The sequence below is a fragment of the Bufo gargarizans genome, chromosome 2 (assembly GCF_014858855.1).
Source record: "Bufo gargarizans isolate SCDJY-AF-19 chromosome 2, ASM1485885v1, whole genome shotgun sequence".
Taxonomy (NCBI): domain Eukaryota; kingdom Metazoa; phylum Chordata; class Amphibia; order Anura; family Bufonidae; genus Bufo; species Bufo gargarizans.
This window is the reverse complement of record NC_058081.1, coordinates 49,014,299-49,039,990: the sequence shown is the minus strand read 5'-3', so window position 1 is coordinate 49,039,990 and position 25,692 is coordinate 49,014,299. Positions and strand designations below refer to the sequence as shown.

General features: G+C 46.5%; 1 protein-coding gene across 1 annotated transcript in view; it reads left to right on the top strand.

Moving 5' to 3' along the window:
* The window catches only part of VAMP2 (vesicle associated membrane protein 2), a 32,242-nt gene extending 21,310 nt beyond the window's left edge, over window positions 1-10,932 (top strand). Inside the window, exons 2-5 of the mRNA XM_044278882.1 lie at window positions 7,194-7,302; window positions 7,396-7,554; window positions 8,258-8,309; window positions 9,601-10,932. Of these exons, the coding sequence (XP_044134817.1) occupies window positions 7,194-7,302; window positions 7,396-7,554; window positions 8,258-8,309; window positions 9,601-9,617 (337 nt within the window). The 3' untranslated portion in view covers window positions 9,618-10,932. The remainder of the gene's footprint in view (window positions 1-7,193; window positions 7,303-7,395; window positions 7,555-8,257; window positions 8,310-9,600) is intronic.
* The last annotated feature ends 14,760 nt before the right edge of the window (window positions 10,933-25,692 follow it).

The window sequence follows — 25,692 nt, the reverse complement described above, 5'->3', positions numbered from 1 at the left end:
ACTCCTTGGTATGTGTATAGGGCAGTATACATGTTGTATATGTGTATAGGGCAGTACTTCACATTGCATGGTGGGGGTGGGGGGTTTCTATCTTATATTTGGGATAATTTGGGAGTCTGCAGACGTGACTGCACTAACCTGACGTTAGATTTAGTCACATTAGAAGCGTCTGACTTTCTTGCCAAAAAATGACATCTGTGATGATTGCAGAGTATGCGGCACCACGAACTGCTGGATGTAAAGGGGTTCTCCAGCAAAAAGTGTGTTTGTAGTTACATCACAAGCTTCCCGCACTGGCCGAAGAAACCTTTCTGGGAAAGCTGGGTAAGAACTGACATGGTCGCCCCCACTATAGCTCCATGTCTCCTAGTAGGGGCGCATTCACATGAACATGGTTTGGTTCCGCATTCATTTCAATGGGGCTGCAAAAGATGCGGACAGCACACGGAGTGCTGCTCTGTTCCGCGGCCCCACAAAAATTATAGATCATGTCCTATTTCAAGAATAGGCATTTCTATAATGGGGGGCCACAAATTACAGAAAGTACACGGGTCCACAAAACACGGCATCATCGGCATGGGAGCACGGGGATTTACCATTCAGAAGGCTGGAAAAGCTGGATAACAACTGACTGTGAGAGCCTTAATGGCTACTGAACTGGTTGTCATCCAATTTCCCGACAAAAAATCATAAAAACTCCATTTGTCTATTTATCAACTGCTTTTTTTTTAAGGGAAAGATGGGTGACAACTGATATGGTCAACACTACAGCTCCAAAGGGGTAGTTCCATTACTGGCGAATACTCCTCGTTACTTGGCTGTAACATATCAGGAGACGTTTTAGAAAGCTGGGAAAGCTGGGTGACTACTCCGGGGTATAGGTGGCCATGTTGCCTTACGTGCAAAATGCATCTAATTGTTGTTACCCATGGCAACCAATCACAGCTCAGCTTAAATTTTTCAAGCACGCTGTAAGAAATGAAAGCTGAGCTGTGATTGGTTGCTATGCATGTTTTGGTGAAGCTGAGTTAAGAAGATCCTCATATAACTGGGGGGCTAGTCATGAGGGCGGCCATTTTGTGTGGCCTATTAATGAAAACAAAACCAATCAATACCCCACCTCCGACCCTGTAAGGTCATTAATAAGACAGTCTCTGCATCTGCCGTCATTATCAGCAAATCAATAGGGAGATGCTCGTAGCTCACAAAATGGCCGCCACCACTGTGTGTGTATTGTGTGGTGAGGTAGAGACACAGAGGTCACACAGCTGCTGCTGCGCTTCTTTTGTCCTAGTGCTCTAGTCTGAATTATACCCACGTGTCATTATAATTAAGGGGGCGTCTTCCATGTCTTTAAATGAAGGCCTGGGACTTATTCAGTGCTAACTATAACAGGGATGTCACAGGCCTGCTGTTCCCCATGATAGTCCTTCCTGTCCATTGCTATATCCGCAGTAGTTCAGGCCCATGCAGTGTCCATATGACAGGACTGAGCTGCCACAGCCTAGGCCAGGAAGTGTTGTCATAGGAAGGCTGGATGTTGTCAGCACCAGTCCTATCCTCTGCTGCCAATACTTCTCTACATAGGTCCCCATGGCAAAACTTCAGGTCCCTGTAGTCCAGCCACCCAGTGTTATCACAGGGACATAGCTTAGAAAATGTAAGATTGGACTGATTACTTTGTGGCCAGCTTGCCAATTAAAACACTGAGATGCCATAGCACTGGACAAGAAGTGTTGTCATGGGGTACAGATGCTATTATACCTAAATATTGCGGGAACTTTATATATATTTTTTTTCACTGTTAGGCTGAGTTCACACGGGCGAGATTTCCACGCGTGTGCAATGCGGGCGGTGAACGCATTGCACCCGCACTGAATCTGGACCTATTCATTTCTATGGGGCTGTGCACATGAGCGGTTATTTTCACGCATCACTTGTGTGTTGCGTGAAAATCGCAGCATGCTCTATATTGTGCGCTTATCACGTTTATCATAGAAGTGAATGGGGCTGCGTGAAAATCGCAAGCATCCGCAAGCAAGTGCGGATGCGGTGCGATTTTCACGCACGGTTGCTAGGAGACGATCGGGATGGAGACCCGATCATTATTATTTTTCCTTATAACATGGTTATAAGGGAAAATAATAGCATTCTGAATACAGAATGCATAGTAAAATAGCGCTGGAGGGGTTAAAAAAATATATAATAATTTAACTCACCTAATCCACTTGCTCGCACAGCCGACATCTCTTCTGTCTTCTTTTTTGCTGTGTGCAGGAAAAGGACCTGTGGTGACATCACTCCAGTCATCACATGGTCCGTCACATGATCTTTTACCATGGTGATGGATCATGTGATGGACCATGTGATGAACGGAGTGACGTCACCACAGGTCCTTTTCCTGCACACAGCAAAAAAGAAGACAGAAGAGATGCCGGCTGCGCGAGCAAGTGGATTAAGGTGAGTTAAAAACTTTTTTATTTTTATTTTAACCCCTCCAGCGCTATTGTACTATGCATTCTGTATTCAGAATGCTATTATTTTCCCTTATAACCATGTTATAAGGGAAAATAATACAATCTACCCAGCACCTAACCCAAAACCGAACTTCTGTGAAGAAGTTCGGGTTTGGGTACCAAACATGCCGATTTTTCTCACGCGAGTGCGGAAAAATCGCGCATGTTCCCGCAACGCACCCGCACCTTTTCCCGCAACGCCCGTATGAACTCAGCCCTAGAGGCTCATGTCTATTAGGGAGATATTCGGTGGGGTTGGAGGAGGATATGAACGAATCCTCGGGCCGACCACCTCTCTGTGCTCTGGAGGTTGCTATCTGGAGGTTTGCTGCTTAAAGGGCCTTTCTTCATAAATGTATTTTTCCAAAAATCTGATTACTAAGGCAAAAACAGATAGAGGGCTGTGAAAAATGAAAAGGTGGAATCTGATTGGTTGCTATGGGCAACTAAGCCAGTTCTACTTTGATAAATGACCCCATTGTCCCTTCCTGAGGCCTCATTTCAGTGCTAGACCCGATTAATCTGTTACAGACTGGTTGCTGGGTATGTGCTGCCTGGCAACCTCATATAAAAGACTGCAGTCGTTAGGCAGTGTATCCCTAGCAACCAGACTGTCAGACATTACTTTAGTCTGCAGATTGGATGGTGAAACCCACTAAAGTTGACTAATTCGGTCTGTCACCTTATCTCTCATGACTGGAAGCTGGACTGGCCGCCAGCAGAGAAGTGGACTAATTAGACATGGACCGTTTTTTTGCAGATCCGTGTTTCCGCAAAAACCTTCAATTTTTACCAATTTCACATCTGCATCTGTTTCGTTTTTCCACCCAAAAAACTGAAGAAGAAATATATGTTGCTAGGGTACTAAAAATAAAAGTTTTTTTCTATTTCTTCAAAACTGATCCGCAATTGCGGGTGACATATTGATGCATTCTGCATGTCCTACACATTTTTGGAGCCATTGACTACAATGGGACCACGGACCGCATTTTGCGGACAATAGTAGAACAAGCTGCTTTTTTTTTTTTTGCGGATCCGCATAACGGAACTGAACGGAATAACGAATGCGATCTGCAGTTTTTTCGGGGTCATTGAAATGAATGGGTCCGCAATCCAAATTTGCGGAACAGATGCAGATTACAAAATACTGACGTCTGAATGGACCCTCAGGCCTCATGCATACGACCGTATGTATTTTGCGCTCCGCAAAAAAACGGATGACATCCGTGTGCATTCCGTATTTTGCGGAACAGAACAACCGTCCCTATCCTTGTCTGTAATGCGGACAATAATAGGACATGTTCTATTTCTTTTTGCAGAACAGAAATGCGGAAACGGAATGCAGACGGAGTAACTTCAGTTTTTTTTGCGGACCCACTGAAATGAATGCTCCTGTATACAGTTCGCAAAAAAACGGAACAGATTTTAGAAACCATCTAACGCATGCCGCAGTCACATCCTTATAAAGTAGACATTTTGAGAGTCACGCAGATGTGTAACTTCACAGCCCAATCCTGCGATGTAGCAAACATTGCTTAAGGGGTGGCATATCGTGTAAAATTGGCGCAATTCGAAGCAAATAACCAGCTGCGCCTGGCACTGTGAAGTAAAATTTGCAGTGTGGCGCCGGCCCAGCCAGCAGACAAGGCAGATACGGACTCAGGTCGGCGTCGCTGCAGGGTATTTATAACCGCGCCTCTCTTGCCGCTGCCGTATAATTTTTTTTTGAAATTTCTTGTTACGCAGCAAATCTTTTTGGTTTCCCCTGACTCATTAGAAATTGCATTTTCCAAAACCCTTTCCTGCCAGCGCGTCCTCCTGATTCTGCTGCTACCTGGCAGTGCCAAAAATGAGACCTCTGGATCTCTGCGGCGCACCAACCTCTCTGCGCCACTAGAGGGAGCTGCACGCCGCAGACAGCGCTGTCAGTCTGGGTAGTCACTGCCGGGTGTTGGAGGGGAAGCAGGGTCCTGAAGGAGGGAGGCATGCAAGACCTAGAGTCGCCACTCATAGCTGTTTCTGGGAAAGCTGGGTGATTGACGACTACCATGGCTGTCATTACAGCCTGCACAGGGATGTGGTGGGGGTGTACCAGGGGTCTGGGAAAGCTTGGTGACAGCTTTAATCAGGGGTGCACCTAGCTATTCTGCTGCCTGAGGCGAAAACTAAAACGGCGCCCCCCTCCCCAATGCAAATTTCTTAACCTAACCCCTTTGCCACAATGAAAGCGCTCATTCCTCGTGGCCCTTCCGCTGCCCCCCTCTTGCCCCTTCCTGGTGCTGCCTGGCCTGCTATAATGGCACAGTAGTGTCAGCCCGCCATGCCCATATGAAGGAGGCTTCCGCTGCGTCTTGTTCTGCAGTCAGATGAATCAGAACCTACATGATGAAGGATATTATTACTTCCCCCTTTGGTGACGCACACTGACATTTATCAGGCGGTATACGGGGAGCCAAGGTTTCTACAGCATTCAGTGCAGCTGAAATGAGCCCAGCGTGAGGCAGTATCGTCCAACATCATCTACAGCTGGAAATCTGCCTTCCCCATGACAACACTTCCTGTTTCCAGATCTTTGTTACCACAGGAGGCTCTGGGCCTCATAGCAACCAATCAGAAGCTGTCTTTCATACTTCTATCAGGCCCCCATGATAACACCTCCAGTCACCGGAGCAGGATGTGTTGTTATAGAGACTGAGAACTCAGAGCAGGAAGGGGTGGATAACAGGCTGGCCGCTCCTTTGTGGTAGATCAGGGGTTGTCATGGGGGGGGGGGTGCTAAACACCAATTGCATTTTCTTATTTATTTAGTGAGAAATAAACTCTGTGTCCTGACTGGTTCATGTGAAACTCTGTGCCCCCATGAGAAGACTGCCAGGAAGTGTTGTCATAGGGACACAGGCAGAGAGGGGGCTTTAGACAGAAGGTGTGGGTGCTCTCCGATCGCAGAGAGGTGAGAAGCTGATTTACACCTCTGGAGGGACCTGAGATGTGAGGCGTCTGCTGATCACACATGGCAGCTCAGTTATATTATTAACCCCTTAGGGGAAGAAGCTGCTCTGCCTGACGCCATTATCATAGCTTAGCGTCAGCAGTGTTCACACCATGAGCAGAGCGACCAGAGCATCAAGTGTTCAGTGGAAACAGCGCCTCACCTCCAGTGAAGTAAATGTGCTGAACTGCAATACCAAACATAACCTGTAGACAAGAGAGGCGCTATTTTTTTTTTTTTTAAAGCGGCCATCTTGTGTGATTTATTTAAGAGAACATTTCAATAATTGCGTGGATAGCGATAGATAGATAATAGATATTAGATCGATAGATGATAGAGAGATAGATAGGAGATAGACAGATGACATAGATGATAGAGAGAGCGATAAATAGATAGATAGGAGATAGAGAGATGATAGAGAGATAGATAGATATGACATAGATAGAGAGAGAGATAAATAGATAGATAGATAGATATGAGATAGATAGATGATAGATAGATAGATGATAGAGAGATAGACAGACAGACATACAGGAAATAGATAGACTAGAGACAGACAGACAGACAGGACATCGATTAGAGATAGATAGGAGATAGATAGATAGATAGATAGATAGATAGATAGATGATAGAGAGAGAGATAAATAGATAGAAATGACATAGATGATAGAGAGAGAGATAGAGAGATAGATGATAGAGAGATAGACAGACAGACATACAGGAAATAGATAGACTAGAGACAGACAGACATACAGGAAATAGATAGACTAGAGACAGACAGACAGACAGGACATCGATTAGAGATAGATAATTTCATTCCTTTGGTGACTTTTTACATTTTTTTCTTCAACATCTTAATTACGTTCTTCTTCTTCTCCTACATCTTCTTTGTTGTCCTCTGGTGCTTTTCTATCACCTTTGTTGTTTTCTTCATTTTCATCTCCTTATTCCTCACCTTCTTAAGTTTTCTACTTCTCCGCCACCTTTACCCGTTCACTTTCCTCTTGTCTTCTTCGCTGTTTTTGCTGTCTTTTACATCTTCATTGACCTTTTATATTACATCTCATCTTTCTTGCCTCCATCTTCTTCTCTGTTATATTTCTCTACTTCTTATACATCATCATCTCTTCTACTTTCTTCTATGCTTTTCTTTCCCTTTTTGTGGTCTTTTTTTCCATCTCATTTTCATCTTCACCCTGCTTCATCTACCTCGTTACCATCTTCCTAATCTTCTTTATCTTCTTCACTATTTTCTTGCCTTCCATGTTTCCTCCTTTTTGGGCTCATTTATTATTATTAGTAAGCTCTGTTGTGTAGGAATGATGCTCGCTGTTGGCTGGTCACCGCTGGCCTCACTTGAGGTTACCACATTCCTCCTGCGTGTTGCAGGACCTAACGTGCTCCCCCGACACGCACCTCTGTTTACTCCATGTGCTGCGAGTAATTATTCCTTGTGGATTTCAGGTCATATATAGCCCTGTGTGTAAATGTGGTCAGATTATCCAGATTACGTATATTCCCAAGAGCTTTATTTATGTCTTTAACTTAGTCCTGTGGCTATTTTTGCCCAAACTGAAACCCTTCATGCCACCACTAATGCCCCCAGATACACGTATAGAGCTTATAGAGCATCTTCCTGCACAAGTATTCTATTCTGCAAACCAATTCTTCGTCCCATTCTCTTTCAGGTCTGCCCCAGCTGCTGGCCCCCCCGCTGCCCCCGGAGAAGGAGCAAACCAACCTCCCAACCTCACCAGCAACAGGAGGCTCCAACAAACCCAGGCACAGGTCGATGAGGTGAGTCCTGAGGAGAGGTGGTGGGAGATCCACATGAAGATACCTCTGTATTCTGGATGACGTGCACTCAACGTCTGTTCTCCCTCCCTACAGGTGGTGGATATTATGCGTGTGAATGTAGACAAGGTTTTGGAACGAGATCAGAAGCTGTCCGAGTTGGATGACCGCGCGGACGCTCTGCAGGCCGGAGCCTCGCAGTTTGAAACCAGCGCGGCCAAACTCAAGCGCAAGTACTGGTGGAAGAACCTAAAGGTGTGTAGGCAGGCGGTCTGCCCGGTTCTCCATAAAATATGGTTATCTCCACCATGGCTGTTGCTTCATAATCTATGGCGCTATATTATCCAAACTCCATTAAGGAGGTTTGCATGTTCTTCAGTTTGAAGGAATTGGTAGTTGAGTTGATACTATCCTCTGAGGGGTCACATTGAAAGATGAATTTAGGTTCAATGCCCTAAGCACATTAGACATCTGTTGCCCACCCCAGCTACCTTCACCACATCTGGAGAGCATGGTACTGGAATCACCCACCTTCAGCCTTCGGCACTGGACTCTTCAGCCTTGGGCCCTTGCCATCTTGGAGCTATGACACTTGGATTGTCCTTCTTGTGTCTTTGAGATTTGGTTGTCCCACCTTGGTTCTTACAATCAGTTGTCCAAGCAACACCCACCAGAATATATCAGATGCTACAGCACATTGTAATCTAATGTCCTATGGCCAGCTGTATGTCTAGAGTGGCCAAGTCCCTACTATGGCGCCATTTAGCTTCTGTTAGCCCCTTTTTTAATTTAGTAACAATGGCTGATTTAGTGGTTAGTAGTTAATTCGATTATAGAACTAGTCTGATTGTACCACAGAAGATTACCAGCATCACCTTCACTTTTTCACCCCTGATGGAGGTAGTCAGTCTGGCTTGCCTCGTTACTAATCTCTGACACTTTGCTCTTCTCTCCTCAGATGATGATCATTATGGGAGTGATATGCGCTATCATCCTCATCATAATTATTGGTGAGTGTCCTGTGTGTGGTGTGTATATAGCGTGTGTATACCTGCTTCTGTGATCTGTACTGTATATATATATATATATATGGCTCACTGTACTAACCTCTTATTTTTCTCTTGCTTTTTTCCTCCTCCTTTCCCACCAACCTACCTCCCCCCATTTTCTGCTTCCATCACATCTCCTTTAACCCCTGTCCCACTTTTCTGCACCCCCTTTTCCCATCCTGTCCTTTTCCTCTTCCTTCCCTACCAACCTCCTTCCCATCTCCTTCTCCCCCTTTCCATCCCATCTTCTTAACCCCTGTCCATCCTTTCTGCATCCCTTTTCCCACCAACCTACCTCCCCTCACTTTCTGCTTCCATCTCATCTCCTTTAACCCGTCCCATCTTTATGCACCCCTTTTTTCATCCCATCTTTTCCTCCTCCTTCCCTACGAACCTGCCTCCTATCACCTCTGCCTCTTTCCATCCCATTTCCTTTAACTCGTCCCACTTTTCTGCACCCCTTTTCCCATCCTGTCCTTTTCCTCCTCCTTCCCTACCAACCTCCTTCCCATCACCTTCTCTCCTTTCCATCCCATCTTCTTAACATCTGTCCCACCCTTCTGCACCCCCTTTCCCATCCCATTTTTTTTCTCCACCTTTCCCACCAACCTACCTCTCATCACCTTCTGCTCTTTCCATCCCATCTCCTTTGGCCCCTGTCCCACCTTTCTGCACCCCCTTTCCCATCCCATTTTTATCTCTTCCTTTGCCAACAACCTGCCTCCTATCACCTTCTCTTTCTATCCCATTGCCTTTTACCACTGTCCCACTTTCTGCACCTCCTTTCCAATCCTGTCCCTTTTCTCCTCCCTCCCCACCAACTTTACTTCCCATCACCTTCCGTTTCCATCCCATCTCCTTTAACCCCGTTCCCATCCTGTCCTTTTCCTCCTCCTTCCCTACCTACCTCCTCCCCATCTCCTTCTCCCCTTTCCATCCCATCTTCTTAACCCCTGTCCATCCTTTCTGCACCCCCTTTCCCACCAACCTACCTCCCCTCACTTTCTGCTTCCATCCCATCTCCTTTAACCTGTCCTATCTTTATGCACCCCCTTTTTCATTCCATCTTTTCCTCCTCCTTTCCCACCAACCTGCCTCCTATCACCTCCTCCTCTTTCCATGCCCTCTCCTTTAACCCCGTCCCGCCTTTCTGCACCGTTTCCAATCCCGTCTTAATCTTTGCCTACTGTCCTCCCCGCCATGTTGTCACCACCTCCCTCCAATCCTCCTCCTCTATGTTTTTTGCTTCCAGTTTACTTCAGCACCTAAGGACAGCGTATCTCTTTCCGTCTCTCTGTCTAATTTTTCTCCCCCCCTTCGCCGGATCTATCATCTATACCCCCAGCTGGGACCAGACAAAACTCAACATAATTCCCCCTTTTTCCTGCCTCTCCCCCTCCTCACACAGGGAAGTGGGGACATCTTGTGTAGAAGCTGTCCCTTCTCGCTCTCTCTCCCATGTAAATACCCAATGACTGGAGATCTCCCCTAACTTATATATACACACACATATATATATATTTAATTTGTCCGTGTGCAGGTTTTTCTGTTACCTTGTTTCCCGTGACGCTGTGTGTCCGTGATGTTTATACACTGCCCCCTGCCCCAAGGGGGGAGGGAGGGGCAATTACCCCAGAACTGGTCTCGTATTTACATTCCCTTATGAAATGAGTCAGGTTTTTGGCCGTTTTTTTTGTTTTTTTTGTTTTATTTTTTATTTTAAGATTTATCAGAGGAGAATTGTGTGTGTGTATGTACAGTATGTGTGTAAAGAATAAAAAATATATATAATATATATTAACTCCTCAGATCCCCCCCCTCCCCCACCTCAGTATGCCAATTTCTCATGTATGGGGCATTATAGATAGGGCTCGTGACCCCTGGCCCTAGGGTTTCCCAGAATGCTCCACTCAATGGCTTGTAGGGCAGTTAGGGGGGACCCCCTCTTGCTTCCACTAATCTGGAGGGATTTGGTGTGAGGATAGGGGCGATGCTTCCCCTCTTGGCCCGTTCTGCCGATATGCCTTGCAGGGGGCAGGATCGGCAGGTGGAGAGAGAGACAGGGTCAGGAGATAAGAGCAGAAGGCAGGTTAGCTTCCAGGCCCCCTCCCCTTGCCACTTAGGAGGGAGGTGGCACTGTGCGGAGGCATGGGATGCTCATGGTAGTACCCATTCTGGGGTATTATTTCCTATTTATGATTAATTACACTGCCCCTCTACCACGTAACGAGAGATGCCGTGACGGTAACTGTGTCAATTCCCAACTCCATGACTGTAAAAACCCCAAGGACCCACCTTCTTACACCCGTTACATCCAAACCCTGCATGGGAACAGCCATTATGTAGCTGCAACCAGCCGGGTAATGAGGCACACGCAAAGCTGAGACCCCCACCCCACCAACCCGTGTGCCTGGTTGCCCTGTTTGCCTGCAATGTATCATTAGGAGGGAGGGGGCGAGTGTGTGCAGGGGCAATAGGGTTAAATCTCCCCCTCTCTCCTTGTTATATCCCCTTCTGAATTTCCCCTCCCCTCCTCCTACCCCCACAACATAAATATTAAAATAAATGTTGTTTAACCAAAAAACCTAAGGTGTTGTGACTGATTATTTCGGGGGGCGGGCCTGGAGATGCTGGGGGTTTTAAAGGGTAACTCCACTACAGTCGCCCTGTACACATACGATATGAGGATTCTGCAAAGGTATGTAATGCTGTCTTTATCTGCTTCTGATAGTCCCTTCTCCTTGTATTATGCAGCGTGAGTTTCTTCACGTTGCTTAGCAACTACTTCCTGTCTGGGTGACCACCAATTCTGTACATGTAGCTATAAGGATAGAAGTGGTTTGCAGCACAAACTTGTAGATTCCTCCTCCTCCTGTTTCCTCCAATCTGGAAACAGGAGACATTATAGGAAGGCACGCAGAAGGAAGAAGATAAAAGGAACAAAGATGCTTGTGTTATCTGTATGATGGAAGGGCGCTAAAGAGATATGTCTGTGAGAAGTGATCTGTCCCCAAAAATGACAATGATAATCTTAAATTCATGAATAATAAAATAATATATAAAAATAATGACAAATAAATAAATATAATAATAATAATAAAAAAAAACAGCCATATAATAAAAATACATACATTTAAAAAATATATATATTTCATTTTTGTATTATCATTCCATGTTATTGCTGCACCAGTACTCAAGAATGTACTCCTCTGTACATAGTTTCTTTTATTTTATTTTATTCAAAGGGATTTGATAAACAAGTACCAGAGTCTAAAATAAAAAATTATTACCCGTTCATCCCCGTCTCTCCATTTGTCTCCACTAGTCCTGCGGTAATCATGACGTGACATACGTAATTCATGTGACTGCTGCAGCCAATCACTGGCCTCAGAGGTGGTGCATGCATGTATGGCATGTGACCGCTGAAGCCAGTGACTTGTTGCTGCAGGCCTGGTGGGGAGAGTGAATGGGGGGGGGGGGGGGGGGAGTAATGGTTATCTTTAAAGATTCCTCTCCAGCCCCCTGATGTTTTGTGAATCCCCCAAGCATCCTGTTGTTCCTCTATGTACAGTGACAACACAGAGCAGCGCCCCCTACAGAAGGCCCGACATCAAGGTTATTCTCGGAGAACCCCTTCAGTGGCAGTGTCACTGTATAAGACAATGCCATCCACATCAGTGGGCAGCAGTCATAAATAGTGGATACCATCATGTAATAATGCAGCAGATACCTGTTTTGTGAATCCCTTTTATCTTCACGGCATGTGTCATGGTCTGTTTTCACCTCCAGTGACTCAGTGTTTGACCACCCCGGAGACTCCAACACCCCCAACCGCTCCATGTTCCTTTCAGTGATGATATATGCACTTTTTATTATTATTATTCTTATTATTATTATTTATTTTTATCAATTTTTTTTAATTCTTTATAATTTTTTATCTTTTTTTCGCTTTTATTTGGTTACATTTTTACCTATTTTTTCCATGTAAGTTTTCAATGTTTTTATTATTATTATTGTTTTTTTGTATTTTTTTTATTCTTTATCATTTTTATTCATTTTTCAGTTTTTATTTGGTTACATTTTTAATTATTTTTTTCTATGTAAGTTTTCAATGTTTTATAATTATTATTATTATTTTTTTTTTGTAATTCTTTATCACTTAAAAGTATCTTTCACATTTTTATTTGGTTACATTTTAAATTATTTTTTTCTATGTAAGTTTTCAATGTTTTATAATTATTATTATTATTATTATTTTGATGTATTTTTGTAATTCTTTATCATTTTTAAGTATCTTTCCCATTTTTATTTGGTTATATTTTTATCTATTTGATCTTCTCACTCCGCAGTCTATTTTTTCTTTGCTTTTATTTCGCCTTTCTCTATTATAGCAGGGCTTTGTTTGCAGCATGGCCTCTCACACTCACATCTGCGTTTTTCCAGCTGACTGCTGGAGCCGCTGATTGGCCGTTGCCTAGCCCCTGCTGCACAATCAGCCGTGTGACGCATGATCCAGTTGTGAGTCACCAGTAAATATTCTCGCTGCTTGAGACTCATCTATTTATTATTACATTCATCATAAATACCCAGGATTTTTTTTTATCTTTTAATTATGTATTACATAAGTATGTGTAGGAATCTGAGCTTTTTATGTGGATTTTTATATAGTTTTATTTTTATTTTCTGGGGGGGATTATATAATTCGGGTTAAAGGGGTATATACCATCATCTTTGGGAGCTGCTCCTATCTCATGGCGCCCTAAATTGAAATATCAATACGTGCACGCTTTACTACTCTCTATTAACCGCTATGGGGCTTCTGAAAATAGTTGAGGGTGCTCATTCAGATATGTTTGGGAAACCCACAGCAATGAACAGAGAGGTGGGACCCGTACTGATCAGACATTTAAGGTAAATCCCCGGAAACGGAAACAAAATACATCCACGTGCATGAGCCCTAAGTCATCAGTATCTGATCGGTGGGGTCCGACACCCGGGACCCCCGCTGATCAGCTGTTTGAGAAGAGACCAGGGCTCCTGTGAGCGCCACGGCCTTCTCTGTGCTCCGTACATTGTATAGTGGCTGTGTTTGGTATTGCAGCTCAGCCCCATTCACCTTCTTGGCCATGTGACCGATGAACGTGATGTCACATGACCTAGGAAAAGCTGAGCTGCCTTCTCAAACAGCTGATCGGCGGGGATCCCGGTTATCGGACCCACACCAATCAGATCATCAGTATTTAAAGGGGTTGTCATTCAGCAAATGGCATTTCTCATGTTGAAAAAGTTAATACATGGCACTTACTAATGTATTGTGATTGTCCATATTATCTCCTTTGCTGGCTGGATTCCATTTTCCATCACATTATACACAGCTTGTTTCCATGGTTACGACCACCCTGCAATCCAGCAGCGGCGGTCGCGCTTGCACACTATAGGAATAATTGCTGTACTATGTTCACTCCCACAGTCCAACCCACCAGAGAGGCAGGCGCATTTTCCTATATTGCCCAAGCATGACCACCTATGCTGGATTGCAGGGTGGTCATAACCATGGAAACGAGCATTGTATAATGTGATGGGAAAATGAATCCAGCCAGCAAAGGGAGCAATATGGATAATAACAATATATTAGGAAGTGCCTTATATTAACTTTCTCTACATTAGAAATGCCATTTGCTGAAGGGATAGGACCCCTTCAAGTCTCGGAAAACCCCTTTAAAGGGATTCTTTGGACTTTTTTTTTTTTTTTTGTGATTCTGCATTATGATTTACTGTTTTATTTTTTTTTACTCTATATTTTGACTGATTTTATGTGAGTTTTTGCCAACCAGCCTGGAAGACACCACAATAGGCAGAGGTAATTGAATCAGCCTCCTTGTCCGTCTGCATCTTAGCTAAATGATGTTGGCGTCCACCTAAGGACCTCCCGTTGAGACTGGACAGGGAAGACATTTGGCGTCTCTGACTCGTCCTACTGTCCTACAGAGCCTTGATTGAGGAATGCCGCCTTTAAGGCTGAGGGGCAACTAGAACCCTCCCCAGATGTTATAGGACTGGAGCTAGAGACCCCACAGAGAAGGTTCCTGCCTGGACTCCTTGAGCTTAGTGTAGAGCTGATGCTGAGGCCTAAAAGCATACAGGAAGAACGCCCAATGCTTGGGGGGACCTGCATGAGAGGAGTTGAAGCTGGAGGCCAACACCCTGGAGGGATGCCCATCAGGAGGAGCATCTGCCGCACTCCTGCCCCTTGTGACCATTAGTGGAGTTCTGTGGACTATCACAGGTTCCACAGACCATGTTCTTTCCTGTGCTTGGTGGGAGTTTTATTACAGCCACAATAAATGATGTTGGGCTGTCCCCACATCTCTCGCTCTGTTAATTGTACGAGAATAGAACGGACCCCGTGACACCCTTTCTGTAGGAGGGCAGCAGCTCATCCCATGTGACCATCAAGAAGCTGAATCTCCCAGGAGAGTGTTGCAGTCAGCCATAGTCATTCTACTACACGGCTATGCTGTGTAATGCCCCCGAGCACCTTCTCTACAGTCTAGACAGAGATAGGGACGAAGGTATGAAAGGTGTCTTGTCCGCTTCACTATGAGATCACTACTCTGGTACTGAGAGCAGGGAAGCTACTGAGCGTGTCAGTCCACTACTGAATGCAGGAGAGGGTGGACTAGAAGAATAAACAGCAGGGGGCGCCACCAGAGGGGAAAATGTAACGTACATAAAACAACAAACTCTACAGCACTACCCCAAAAGCGGGAAATTGGTGCATAGAGAGATTTCCATTATGGCAAGGACAGGAGCATTATAAACCACCAGTGAGACCAGGAAGATCAAGTACCACAAAGGTTGAGGGCCAGAGCCTGAATGAAGGGGAAGGGACGTAGAGTGATACACAGTGTTCTTTCAGGACTATTCTAAAGTGGAAATATAAAAAAATATATATATGATGTCCCGATGTAATTACTTGGTGACGGCTTTGTCAGACTTACACCTTACTGACTGTCTCCAGTACTCGGCCATGCAGATTCTAGACCTTCTAGTTCTTTCTGGAGGACTGTTAAGTAGACATGGCTTTCTTGATGCAAATATCTCAGGGATAGTGATTCTCTGGGACTCAGGCCTAGTCTTCTGAAGAGTGAGCACATGTAGCCCTCTCTCTCCCTCAGCTAACACTAGACTCGCACTAAACTAGGGGCGGACCTAGGTCCAACTCCTAGCCTCCTACAGGGGCAGAATCGGGATTGGTAACTTATCCATACAAAACTAAACGGGTACAATACATCAGAACATTTAGCAATTTTGCAAGTGCCCTATTCTGGGGTACTGCATCTGCTAACCATGCCCCCAGAGACAGCGGGTGTCAGTTGTGCCCTACACAGCTGGAACTGACTGCAGTAACCGGTTGATTACATACAGGTGGAGTGGACTATGGTGTATTATACTGCACATCTGGAGTGTAGTGAGTGGTTATATTACATACAGTTGGGGCACACATTAGTATCACACACTTGGCGGAGTGTAGAATGTGTGGTCATTTTACACAGCTGGGGTGGGCTTTAGTGTGCAGTTATGTCACCTAATGTAGTATGACATACAGGTGGAGTGGACTGTTGTGTGTGGTCATATCACATACAGTTGGAGTGTAGCGTGGTGTGGCAGTTACACACAGTCGAGTCCCATTATTCTGATCACTTCCTACTTTTGATGTCGGCAGCTCATGAAGGAAGTCACAGTGCTGAGGTGGCTCGGTGGGTATATAAGGTGGGTGATACACACATACTTCTCGGGTAAAAGGGATGATTATTGGCTTCTGGGCCCTGGGTGGTGGTAATTCTGATACTGCACAGTGTGAACAGTTCTCGTGCTGTGGTGATAGTGTATGGCGAGTGGAAACTGTGGCACGCCACGTGGCATTGATGTGAGAGGTGAAGGTCAGCTACGAAGGTGCATGAGGGAGGACCAACCTGCCACAGTGGAGCAGATGACCACCAAAATGACCCAGGCCGCTCCCAGACATGTGTCTAACACAACAATTCAGAGAACCCTACTGCGTATGGGGCCCCAGAGCAGACAGGCGGCCACTGCTCCTCTGCTAATGAAGTTGCATCTGCTGAAAAGACTTCGGTTTTTCATGGCAGTATCAGAATTGGACCTCCGCTGATTGTCTTCTCTGATGAGTCCTGTTTTCTGCTCCATGGGACGGATGGACATTGGCGTGTCAGGCGAGGAACATCCGAGAACAAACACCCTGCAGCCATTGTTGAAAAACTCAAGCTGGTGGTGACCACGTTATGGTCTGGGAAAGGTTTTCGTGGCATTTTCTGGGCCACTCATACATGTGGAAGCAGGGGTGGAAAGGGGATCTTAAAATGGCCCTGGAAAAAAGAAACTAAGAGACCCTATGTTGTAGGTGGGTCCAAACATACGGTGGGGCAACATGAGTAGTAGCAATATCATAGTGCAGAATATCATCCTAGCAGAAAGAAATACCGCAGTGCAGCACCATATACTGCCCCGCACGCTGCCCCTCTGAGGTGGCCATCAGTAGCCGCTGTTTTCCGTCCTCCTCCAGTTGTCTCTGATATGACATGGAGCAGGGGACTGAGTTGTGGCCACAACGGTTGAGTTCGGGAGCAGTCGCTGGCCGGGTAGATGAGTACCTGATTCTCACGGCGTTACTTACCTCTGAGAGCTCATTATGTACCCGGCCAGCATAGAGGAGGGCTTGAGTGGCCCCCTGGGCATTGGCCCACTGGGAAATTTCCCTGTAGGGTATATGGCCAGTTTGGCCCTGTGTGCAAAGCACTCTCCACTGATATGGATACAAATCCATCCTTGCCGATCACGTACACCCATACATGCTGATTGTCTCCCCTGGGGCGAATGGATCTTCCAGCAGGACAATGTGATGTGTCACACGGCTGGAAATGTCTGACATTGGTTTGAAGAATATGACCCAGACTTCTATGTACCACCCTGACCCCTAATTCCCTAGACTTGAACCCAATTAAGCATCTGCAGGACCTCCTCAATGTCCGTGTTCGCTCTATGGACCCGCCCCCCCTCCAACAGATGTGGATGTTACTGAGTCCCCCCATCTAGCTCCTGTCCGTGCTGCACACAAGAGTTACTCTGGATATCAGCTGGCAGGCAGATTAATGGGACCAGTCTGTATACAACATACAGTTGGAGGTAGGGTTGCCACCCAGCTGGTATCTCACCGGCCAAGCCAGTATTTCAGTGGCCCTGCCGATGCTAGTAATTTATTTCTACCGGCAATAATAATTTTTCAATATTTTCCTGTACGGACTGTTACTAATGAGGCTTCCATTGTAGGGCGCTCATTATTACAGCCTTAACCCCCCCTTCTTATATTAAGGGGGGGAAAGAGCTCTCCCCTCGTCCATTTGATGGCGCCGCGGGGAACACTCACTGCTGACTGGATTACACGACCTGCGAGACGTCATCACACTGGAGGCATTACTATTATTGGGGGCACTAATGGGGGCATTACTATTACTGGGGAGCACTAATGGGGGCATTACTATTACTGGGGGCACTAATGGGGGCATTATTCTTACTGGGGGCACTAATGGGGGCATTACTATTACTGGGGGCACTAATGGGGCATTACTATTACTGGGGAGCACTAATGGGCGCATTACTATTACTGGGGGCACTAATGGGGGCATTACTATTACTGGGGAGCACTAATGAGGGCATTACTATTATTGGGGGCACTAATGGGGGCATTACTATTACTGGGTGTACTAATGGGGGCATTACTATTATTGGGGGCACTAATGGGGGCATTACTATTACTGGGGAGAACTAATGGGGGCATTACTATTACTGGGGGCACTAATGGGGACATTACTATTACTGGGGAACACTAATGGGGCATTACTATAACTGGGGGCACTAATGGGGGCATTACTATTACTGGGGCACTAATGCGGGCATTACTATTACTGGTAGCACTAATGGGGACATTATTCTTACTGGGGGCACTAATGAGGGCATTACTATTACTGGGGGCACTATTGGGGACATTATTCTTACTGGGAGCACTACTAGGGGCATTATTATTACTGGGGGCACTAATGGGGACATTATTCTTACTGGGGGCACTACTAGGGGCATTACTATTACTGGGGGGCACTGATGGAGACATTACTATTACTGGGGGGCAATGATGGGGGCATTAATATTACTGGGGGGCACTGATGGGGGCATTACTATTACTGGGGGCACTAATTGGGCCTTTACTATTACTGGGGGCACTAATGGGGGCATTATGAATTCTGGTGGGCACTAATGGCATTACTATTACTGAGGGGCACTAATGGGGGCATTATTAATTATAGGGGGAACTAAAGGGGGCACTAATTATTATGGGGGGCAGCTATTGGGCCATGCTTATTACTTGGGGCACTAATATTACTGGGGAGCTCTGGGAGCTGGGTGCATTATTAATTCTGGTGGGCTCTAATGGGGGCATTACTATTACTGAGAGGCATTACTATTACTGGGGGCAGTAATGGGGGTGTTGGGGCAAAACCGCCACCTCTATGATTGTCTGGATTCCAAATTAAAGTTTTATGAGCGCTCAGAGGGAGCAGACACAGACACACTTGTTGAATCTACTACTCTCCTTTATTCCATAAAAGCATACATTTTAAGCATAACATTCTTGGACACCAAACTCTGATAAGGGGAGCTCGGGAGCTGCCTTACCCTGGCCTTGAAGCTAGGATACCCAGAGACTCCCTCGCATGAGGCCAAACTCAGGTGGGATAGGTCCAACTGTCAGCCAGAGGCCAGATTCCCTCTCATGTATTGATGCAGTGCCCAAGACCTCTCAATAATCCTGGTAGTTTCTCCTTTTGGTACAGAACCTGTTGGCGCGCATAAACATAAGCTTAATCACAGCATATACTACTATTGTAATCAACACTACTTGCATTATTGTTTGTCTTGCCACCAGGGAGCCTCCACCCACCCTGCTACAGTGGCGGATCCAGGGGGGGGGGGGGGGCAACGGGGCAATTGCCCCCACCCGAGCTGGCGGCGGCGGCTGGGCACAGGGAGATGAGCGCTTCCATTGTGGAAGCGCTCATCTCCAGTCATCTGTATCGCTGTCCTCAGGACAGCGATACAGATGCCTGCCTGTGCTGCGGTAGGGGAGGGAGAGGCGTGTCCCTTTCCCTTCCTCTGATAGGCTGCCGGCCTAGTGCCTGCAGCCTATCAGAGGCCGGCGCAGGCGGCGCGATGACGTCATCGCGCCGCCTGAGCCATACAGCGTGGGACACAGGCCATAAGAGGCCTGCATCGCATCACTGACATGGAGGTAAGTATGTGTTTTTTTATTTTTTATTATATACAATACTTTTACTGGCGGGGGCTGTTATTACTGGCGGAGGCTGTTATTACTGGCAAAGGGGGGGCTGTTATTACTGGCAAAGGGGGGCTGTTATTACTGGCAATGGGGGGGGCTGTTATTACTGGCAATGGGGGCTGTTATTACTGGCACCTGGGGGCTGTTATTACTGGCAATGGGGGGCTGTTATTACTGGCACCTGGGGGCTGTTATTACTGGCGGGGGCTGTTATTACTGGCAAAGGGGGGGCTGTTATTACTGGCAAAGGGGGGGCTGTTATTACTGGTGGGGGCTGTTATTACTGGCAAAGGGGGGGGCTGTTATTACTGGCGGGGCTGTTATTACTGGCAAAGGGGGGCTGTTATTACTGGCAAAGGGGGGGCTGTTATTACTGGCAAAGGGGGGCTGTTATTACTGGCAAAGGGGGGGCTGTTATTACTGGCACCTGGGGGCTGTTATTACTGGCAACTGGGGGCTGTTATTACTGGCAAAGGGGGCTTTTATTACTGGCAAAGGGCAGGCTGTTATTACTGGCAAAGGGGGGGCTGTTATTACTGGCAAAGGGGGGCTGTTATTACTGGCAAAGGGGGGGCTGTTATTACTGGCGGGGGCTGTTATTACTGGCAAAGGGGGGCTGTTATTACTGGCAAAGGGGGGCTGTTATTACTGGCAAAGGGGGGGCTGTTATTACTGGCGGGGGCTGTTATTACTGGCACAGAGGGGCTCTTATTAATGGGGGCTGTTATTACTGGCACAGAGGGGCTCTTATTACTGGGGTCTGTTATTACTGACACAGAGGGGCTCTTATTACTGGGGTCTGTTATTACTGGCACAGAGGGGCTCTTATTACTGGGGTCTGTTATTACTGGCACAGAGGGGCTCTTATTACTGGCACAGAGGGGCTCTTATTACTGGGGGCTGTTATTACTGGCACAGGGGGGCTGTTATTACTGGGGGCTGTTATTACTGGCACAGGGGGCTATTATTACTGGCACAGGGGGGGGGCTGTTAATACTGGCACATGATTGGGGGGCACTATAGGGGCATCTACTGAGGCCACAAAGAAGGGGTATTTTATATGGGCTCTCTGTACAGTACAATTTTATACTGGGACACATGGTGGGTACTATGGGGAAGGGGGGAGAGGAGTACTATGGGGTCATCTACGGGGGGCACTAAGAAGGGGTATTTTATACTTGCAAATTATGGGGGACACTGAGGGCATCTACTGGAGCATTTTATACTGGTACATTATGGGGGGCACTAGGAGGGTGTGGAGCACTATGGGGTCATTTACTAGGGGCACTATATAGGGGTATTTTATACTGGCACATTATGGGGGCACTATGAGGACATTAGCTCAAATGGGGGCATAATAAGGAGAATTATTACTACTGGGGGGGCATTATGGTGGGCTTTATTACTCCCCCATGGTATGACCCCCTAGTAGCAGCACCATCCTCTCTCTGCTCTGCTATTCCTCTGCCCCTTCTCCAAATCCTTATTATTAAATCTTTCTCATTAGGATAAAACACATCAGCTCCTGCCGAGCCCCCGGCCAAAGTGTGGAAGTGGTGTCCGAGATCGCCAAGGGTCAAGCCAAGTAAATGTAAGTTTTCATGTGAAATATGTTTGTTATACACACATAGCCTACACTGTGCAACACAATATACAGTATACCGCCACACTGTGGAGTCTGCTCTATAAGCACCATTGTTTTGTGGCGGCGGACAGAAAATAATCTAAAAGTGCCGCTCCCGAGACCAGTCTCTGGATCCGTCACTGCCCTGCTATGGAGATAGGGACTTATACTTTTGATCATCAGGCCCTGGTCTTCTTTGTGAGACAAACTGGCAACAAGACATACGAATAAGTTCTTTAAAAGTCAAAGGGTTTTGCCAGATAAGGCAGAGTTCTTGAACTCATGGGCTGTGAGTACAGAACCAACAGTCCTTAATTTTACTGTCAGTGTCATTGAGTCCTCTAAACAGCACCTGGTGGTGTCGGATAAGTGCATTGTCCCAGTTCCCAGGATTAGGGCGGCCATCAGCAGGAGGATCCTCATCCTCGGACGTCAGAACTTGGAAGCGAATGACCCTAATTAAACCCACAGCTTAACTCTAGATAAATAAATAAAACTCACATACAACGACTATGGAATAAAATGGCCGCAGTGCTTTATTATGGGTAACCATAAAAACATAGTATTAAATAAACCAAATGAAACAATTACATAATTCAAACCATTAAACCAGATTAATAAATAGACCAATCTTAAACCATCCATAGGAACCAAGATCCACTCGGCATTAGCTGAGCGATAAAGCAATGCGACAATAGACCCATTAAAATTATGGGCGGGAGGGCAGGCTCCAATGAAATCTTCTTGACCTGGCCCTGAAGCAGCGGAGAACCTGTCAATATAAAGAGGAGAAGCTTCCCGCCATGGGAGCACAAGCCAATCAGAAACCTGGAAATCTCCCCCAGCAACGGATAGCAACCAATCGGATGCTCAGCTTGACCCGCTGTATTTCTTCTACTGCCACAAACCGGAACAAACTGGATCTTCAAATTACCTCAGGTAATACCTATAAAATAAAGGCGGGAAGACAAGCCACCAAAAGGGGGGGAAATAGGGAGAACAAATATATTCACATAAATTGAGATGTCATTGCCCCCATGTGTCCCCCAAGCAAGGCGCTCTGGGGGGCCTGAACATTCCTGAAGTGAGAAGCGTGTATCTAGTTAGGCTTTCCTTCAACCTTTACTGCTGTATGAGTCAACAGGACTTGGAAAGAGCCATCAAATCTGGGATCCAGGCCTTTCCTCACATGTCTTTATATTAGTCTCCTGGTTGCAGATTGTGTGTTCCTTCTACTGGATCTGGAAGGGAAGCAAACACTGGTTTATGGGTGTGCTCAAGCCTCTTTGTGAGGGCCCGCATGTAGCTTGTTAGGCTATCATAGTTCATTTGCAACTGTTGTGGAAAATACAGTCCTAATCTGGTGGTGCTTCCAAACAGAATCTCAAATGGGGATGGCCTGCATCACTTCCCTCATTACTTCTCCTGTGAAGTGGGAACCCCTGTCTGATTCAATAACGTCAGGGACACTCTACTGTCACGACCATGTTTATGGCCGTGACTCCTTGGGAGCCGCATACAGTTGCCCGCGGTTTGGTTTGTTATGTCAACCGCAGCTGGGGGCACTTTGCTTTCTGCCTCAGGTGTGGTTGCCACGGACAACAGGTATGTGTGCGGTTGCCTTGGAGTTGTGTGCATGTATGTATGCACTTTGGAATGTCTGCTGTGCACTTTGTGTTATGTTTGGTGTGCACTGTGACATTTTCCTTTAATCTGTGGCTGCCCGTGGCAACGTTTGGTGTATGTACATGTGGTGGCGGTGTCTCTGCCCTTTGGCCGGCTCCCAGGACACGTTTGCCACACATGTCGTTGTCAACGGTAACAGCTGCAGTGATTATTTGTGTGTATTTCCCTTTATGTTGTCTCACTACACTTCCTGCTGTTGGAAGGGTTAATTCCCTTCTGTGTGGGTGTGACTACTTGGGCCTATAAAGCCTCTGTGTTATCTCCAGTCTGAGGGGTACTTCAGCCATGACTAGCTGGAGTAGCCTCCTGTGTTTATCACCTGCCAGTGGGGGCCACCCTTGTGGTCATAAACTAATTGTGATTCTTAAGTTTATGTGATGTCCACTTGATGTTTTCCTTGTTATGTTATGCACCTATGGATCTGGGTTCCTGTGTGTTTGTGTGTGTGTGCTGTGTCCACTGGTGTTTGGGTGTGGACACTTGCTGTATTGCACGGGATCCAGTCTGTGTCTGTGGCAGGTAGGTGTGGAAGTGCTTTTCATCCTCCTGCCATATCCATAGGCCGTTTATGTCCTCTTCCCTTGGCAGCTTGGCTAGCGAGACTCCTGTTCCTCCGTGCCTAGGAAGAACAGGTCGTCTTACCCTGCTCCTTGTTCCAGGGCAATCCTGAGGGCTAGCAGGGACCCCAAGGCATCCGGTGTATCAGTCCTCCCACCTTCAGGGTTAACTTATATGATTAGGAGTCAGGGTCAGTTTAGGGACGCGATAGGAGGTGACCTGCTCCCTAATACTGTCGTCCTGGCCAAGCAGCGCTTAACATCTTCTGGCATCGCACGGCTGAGGGTTTTCCCCATCCTCAGCCATGACACCTACCTGCACACCAGCTCACTGACCAGCTTCTTTGCTGTTGCTACTTGGGAAGGCTTCCGGCCACCCTGAAAAGAGATCAACAGACACAAGGACAAATTCGTAAACTCCTACCTTAGGCAGTTGTATATAGTCTATCTGCAGTCTCTGGAACGGGTAAAGTGGCCTGGGGGTGTGCTTGCTTGGAGTCTTCACCACTTGACCGGGATTGTTCAATGCACAGACCATACATCCATGTACAAACCCAGAGGCTACTGTAGAAAATGCTGGAGCAATCCACTCTGTATTAACCACACTTACCATGGCACCTTTTGATAGGTGAGTGGGCCCGTGGGCCTCCTGAGCCATAGCTGGGTATAGAGGGCGTGGTAGACAAGTTTTGTCCTTGTTTCTCCAAATTCGATGTTCATCAGGTTTGGCCCCTTGTTATGGCCCAAAGTTCTTTTTCCTCAGGAGGGGCTTGTTCGAGCACTCTTTTGAAATGTTCTTATAGAAATGTCCTCAGGTCTCAAGGCTCTCACCGGGGTGGCTTCAGCATTTACTGGCTGGAGTGCAGCTTGTTGTCTGCTCGATCATTGCCTTTTTCTTCCACCGTGGTACATCTTGTATGAGCCTTTACCTTAATAATATCGGCCTCCTCTGGTAATAACAGAGAGTTCATAAGTTCAAGCCCGCCATATGGGTCCATAGTCATGTGCAATACCAAAAGCATATCTTGAGTCCATGTAGATGTTCACCTTCTTCCCCTTGGCCAAGTTCCACGCCTCAGTGAGTGCCTTCAGCTCCGCCTCTTGCGCTGACATGTGAGGTGGGAGTGGTTCAGCTATCCCTACCTTATGCTGCGTGACCACTGCATATCCAGTGTGAAACCGGCCGTCCTCTCCCATGAACCTGCTTCCATCTACAAAATACTCAAAATCAGGGTTATTAAGGGGGTTTTCATGTACATGATTAAATCCTGATGTTTCTTGTTGCATTAATTGTACACAGTCATAGGGGTCATGTTCCATCATGTCATTTAGGTCTTAGGAGGCTGCCTGTACCTTCTATGCCCCCTTCCCCCATTTCTGAATCTGTGATTGGTAACAAAGTAGCAGGATTCGGAGTAGTACGTCTTTTGAAAGAAATGTTAGCGGGCAAGAGGAGTGCACACTGGTGTCTGAGTCGCCTGGCCATAGAAATATGCTTAGGTTGAACCTTAATATGCCCTGTATGTCATGGGGTGTTTGTACAATCACCGGGTAGTCTAACACAATTTAGATGCTTTTCCTATTATTGCCTGCACTGCCGCTACCGCCCTGACACAGGAGGGGGCGCCTCTGGCGACAGGATCTAATCTGGCTGAATAGTACGCCGCTGGCAGTCACCAGTCAGTACAGCCGTGCTGTGATCCTGCATTTCTGAACAGAACAGGTTAAATTCCTTGTCATATTTTGGGATACCCAGGGCTGGGGCCGAGGTTATGCACAGCTTCAATGTATGGAAATTAATAACTGCCTCTTCTGTCAGGGACAGATGACAGACAGTCAGAGGCTGCATTAACATACAGACATGTCTAATCCAGGGGTGACAGTATGACACCTGCCACAAAAACACCCTCAGGCTCTGTGCTCCTTTGGGCACTTGTATCCTTTCAGCAGCCTCCTTTCTTCCTGGGGTTAGGTGGCGAGCTCCATGGGAAAGGCAGTGTCCTAGAAATACAACCTTGTTTTTACAAAATTGCAGCTTCTGCTATGAGGCTTTACACACGTTCTGTT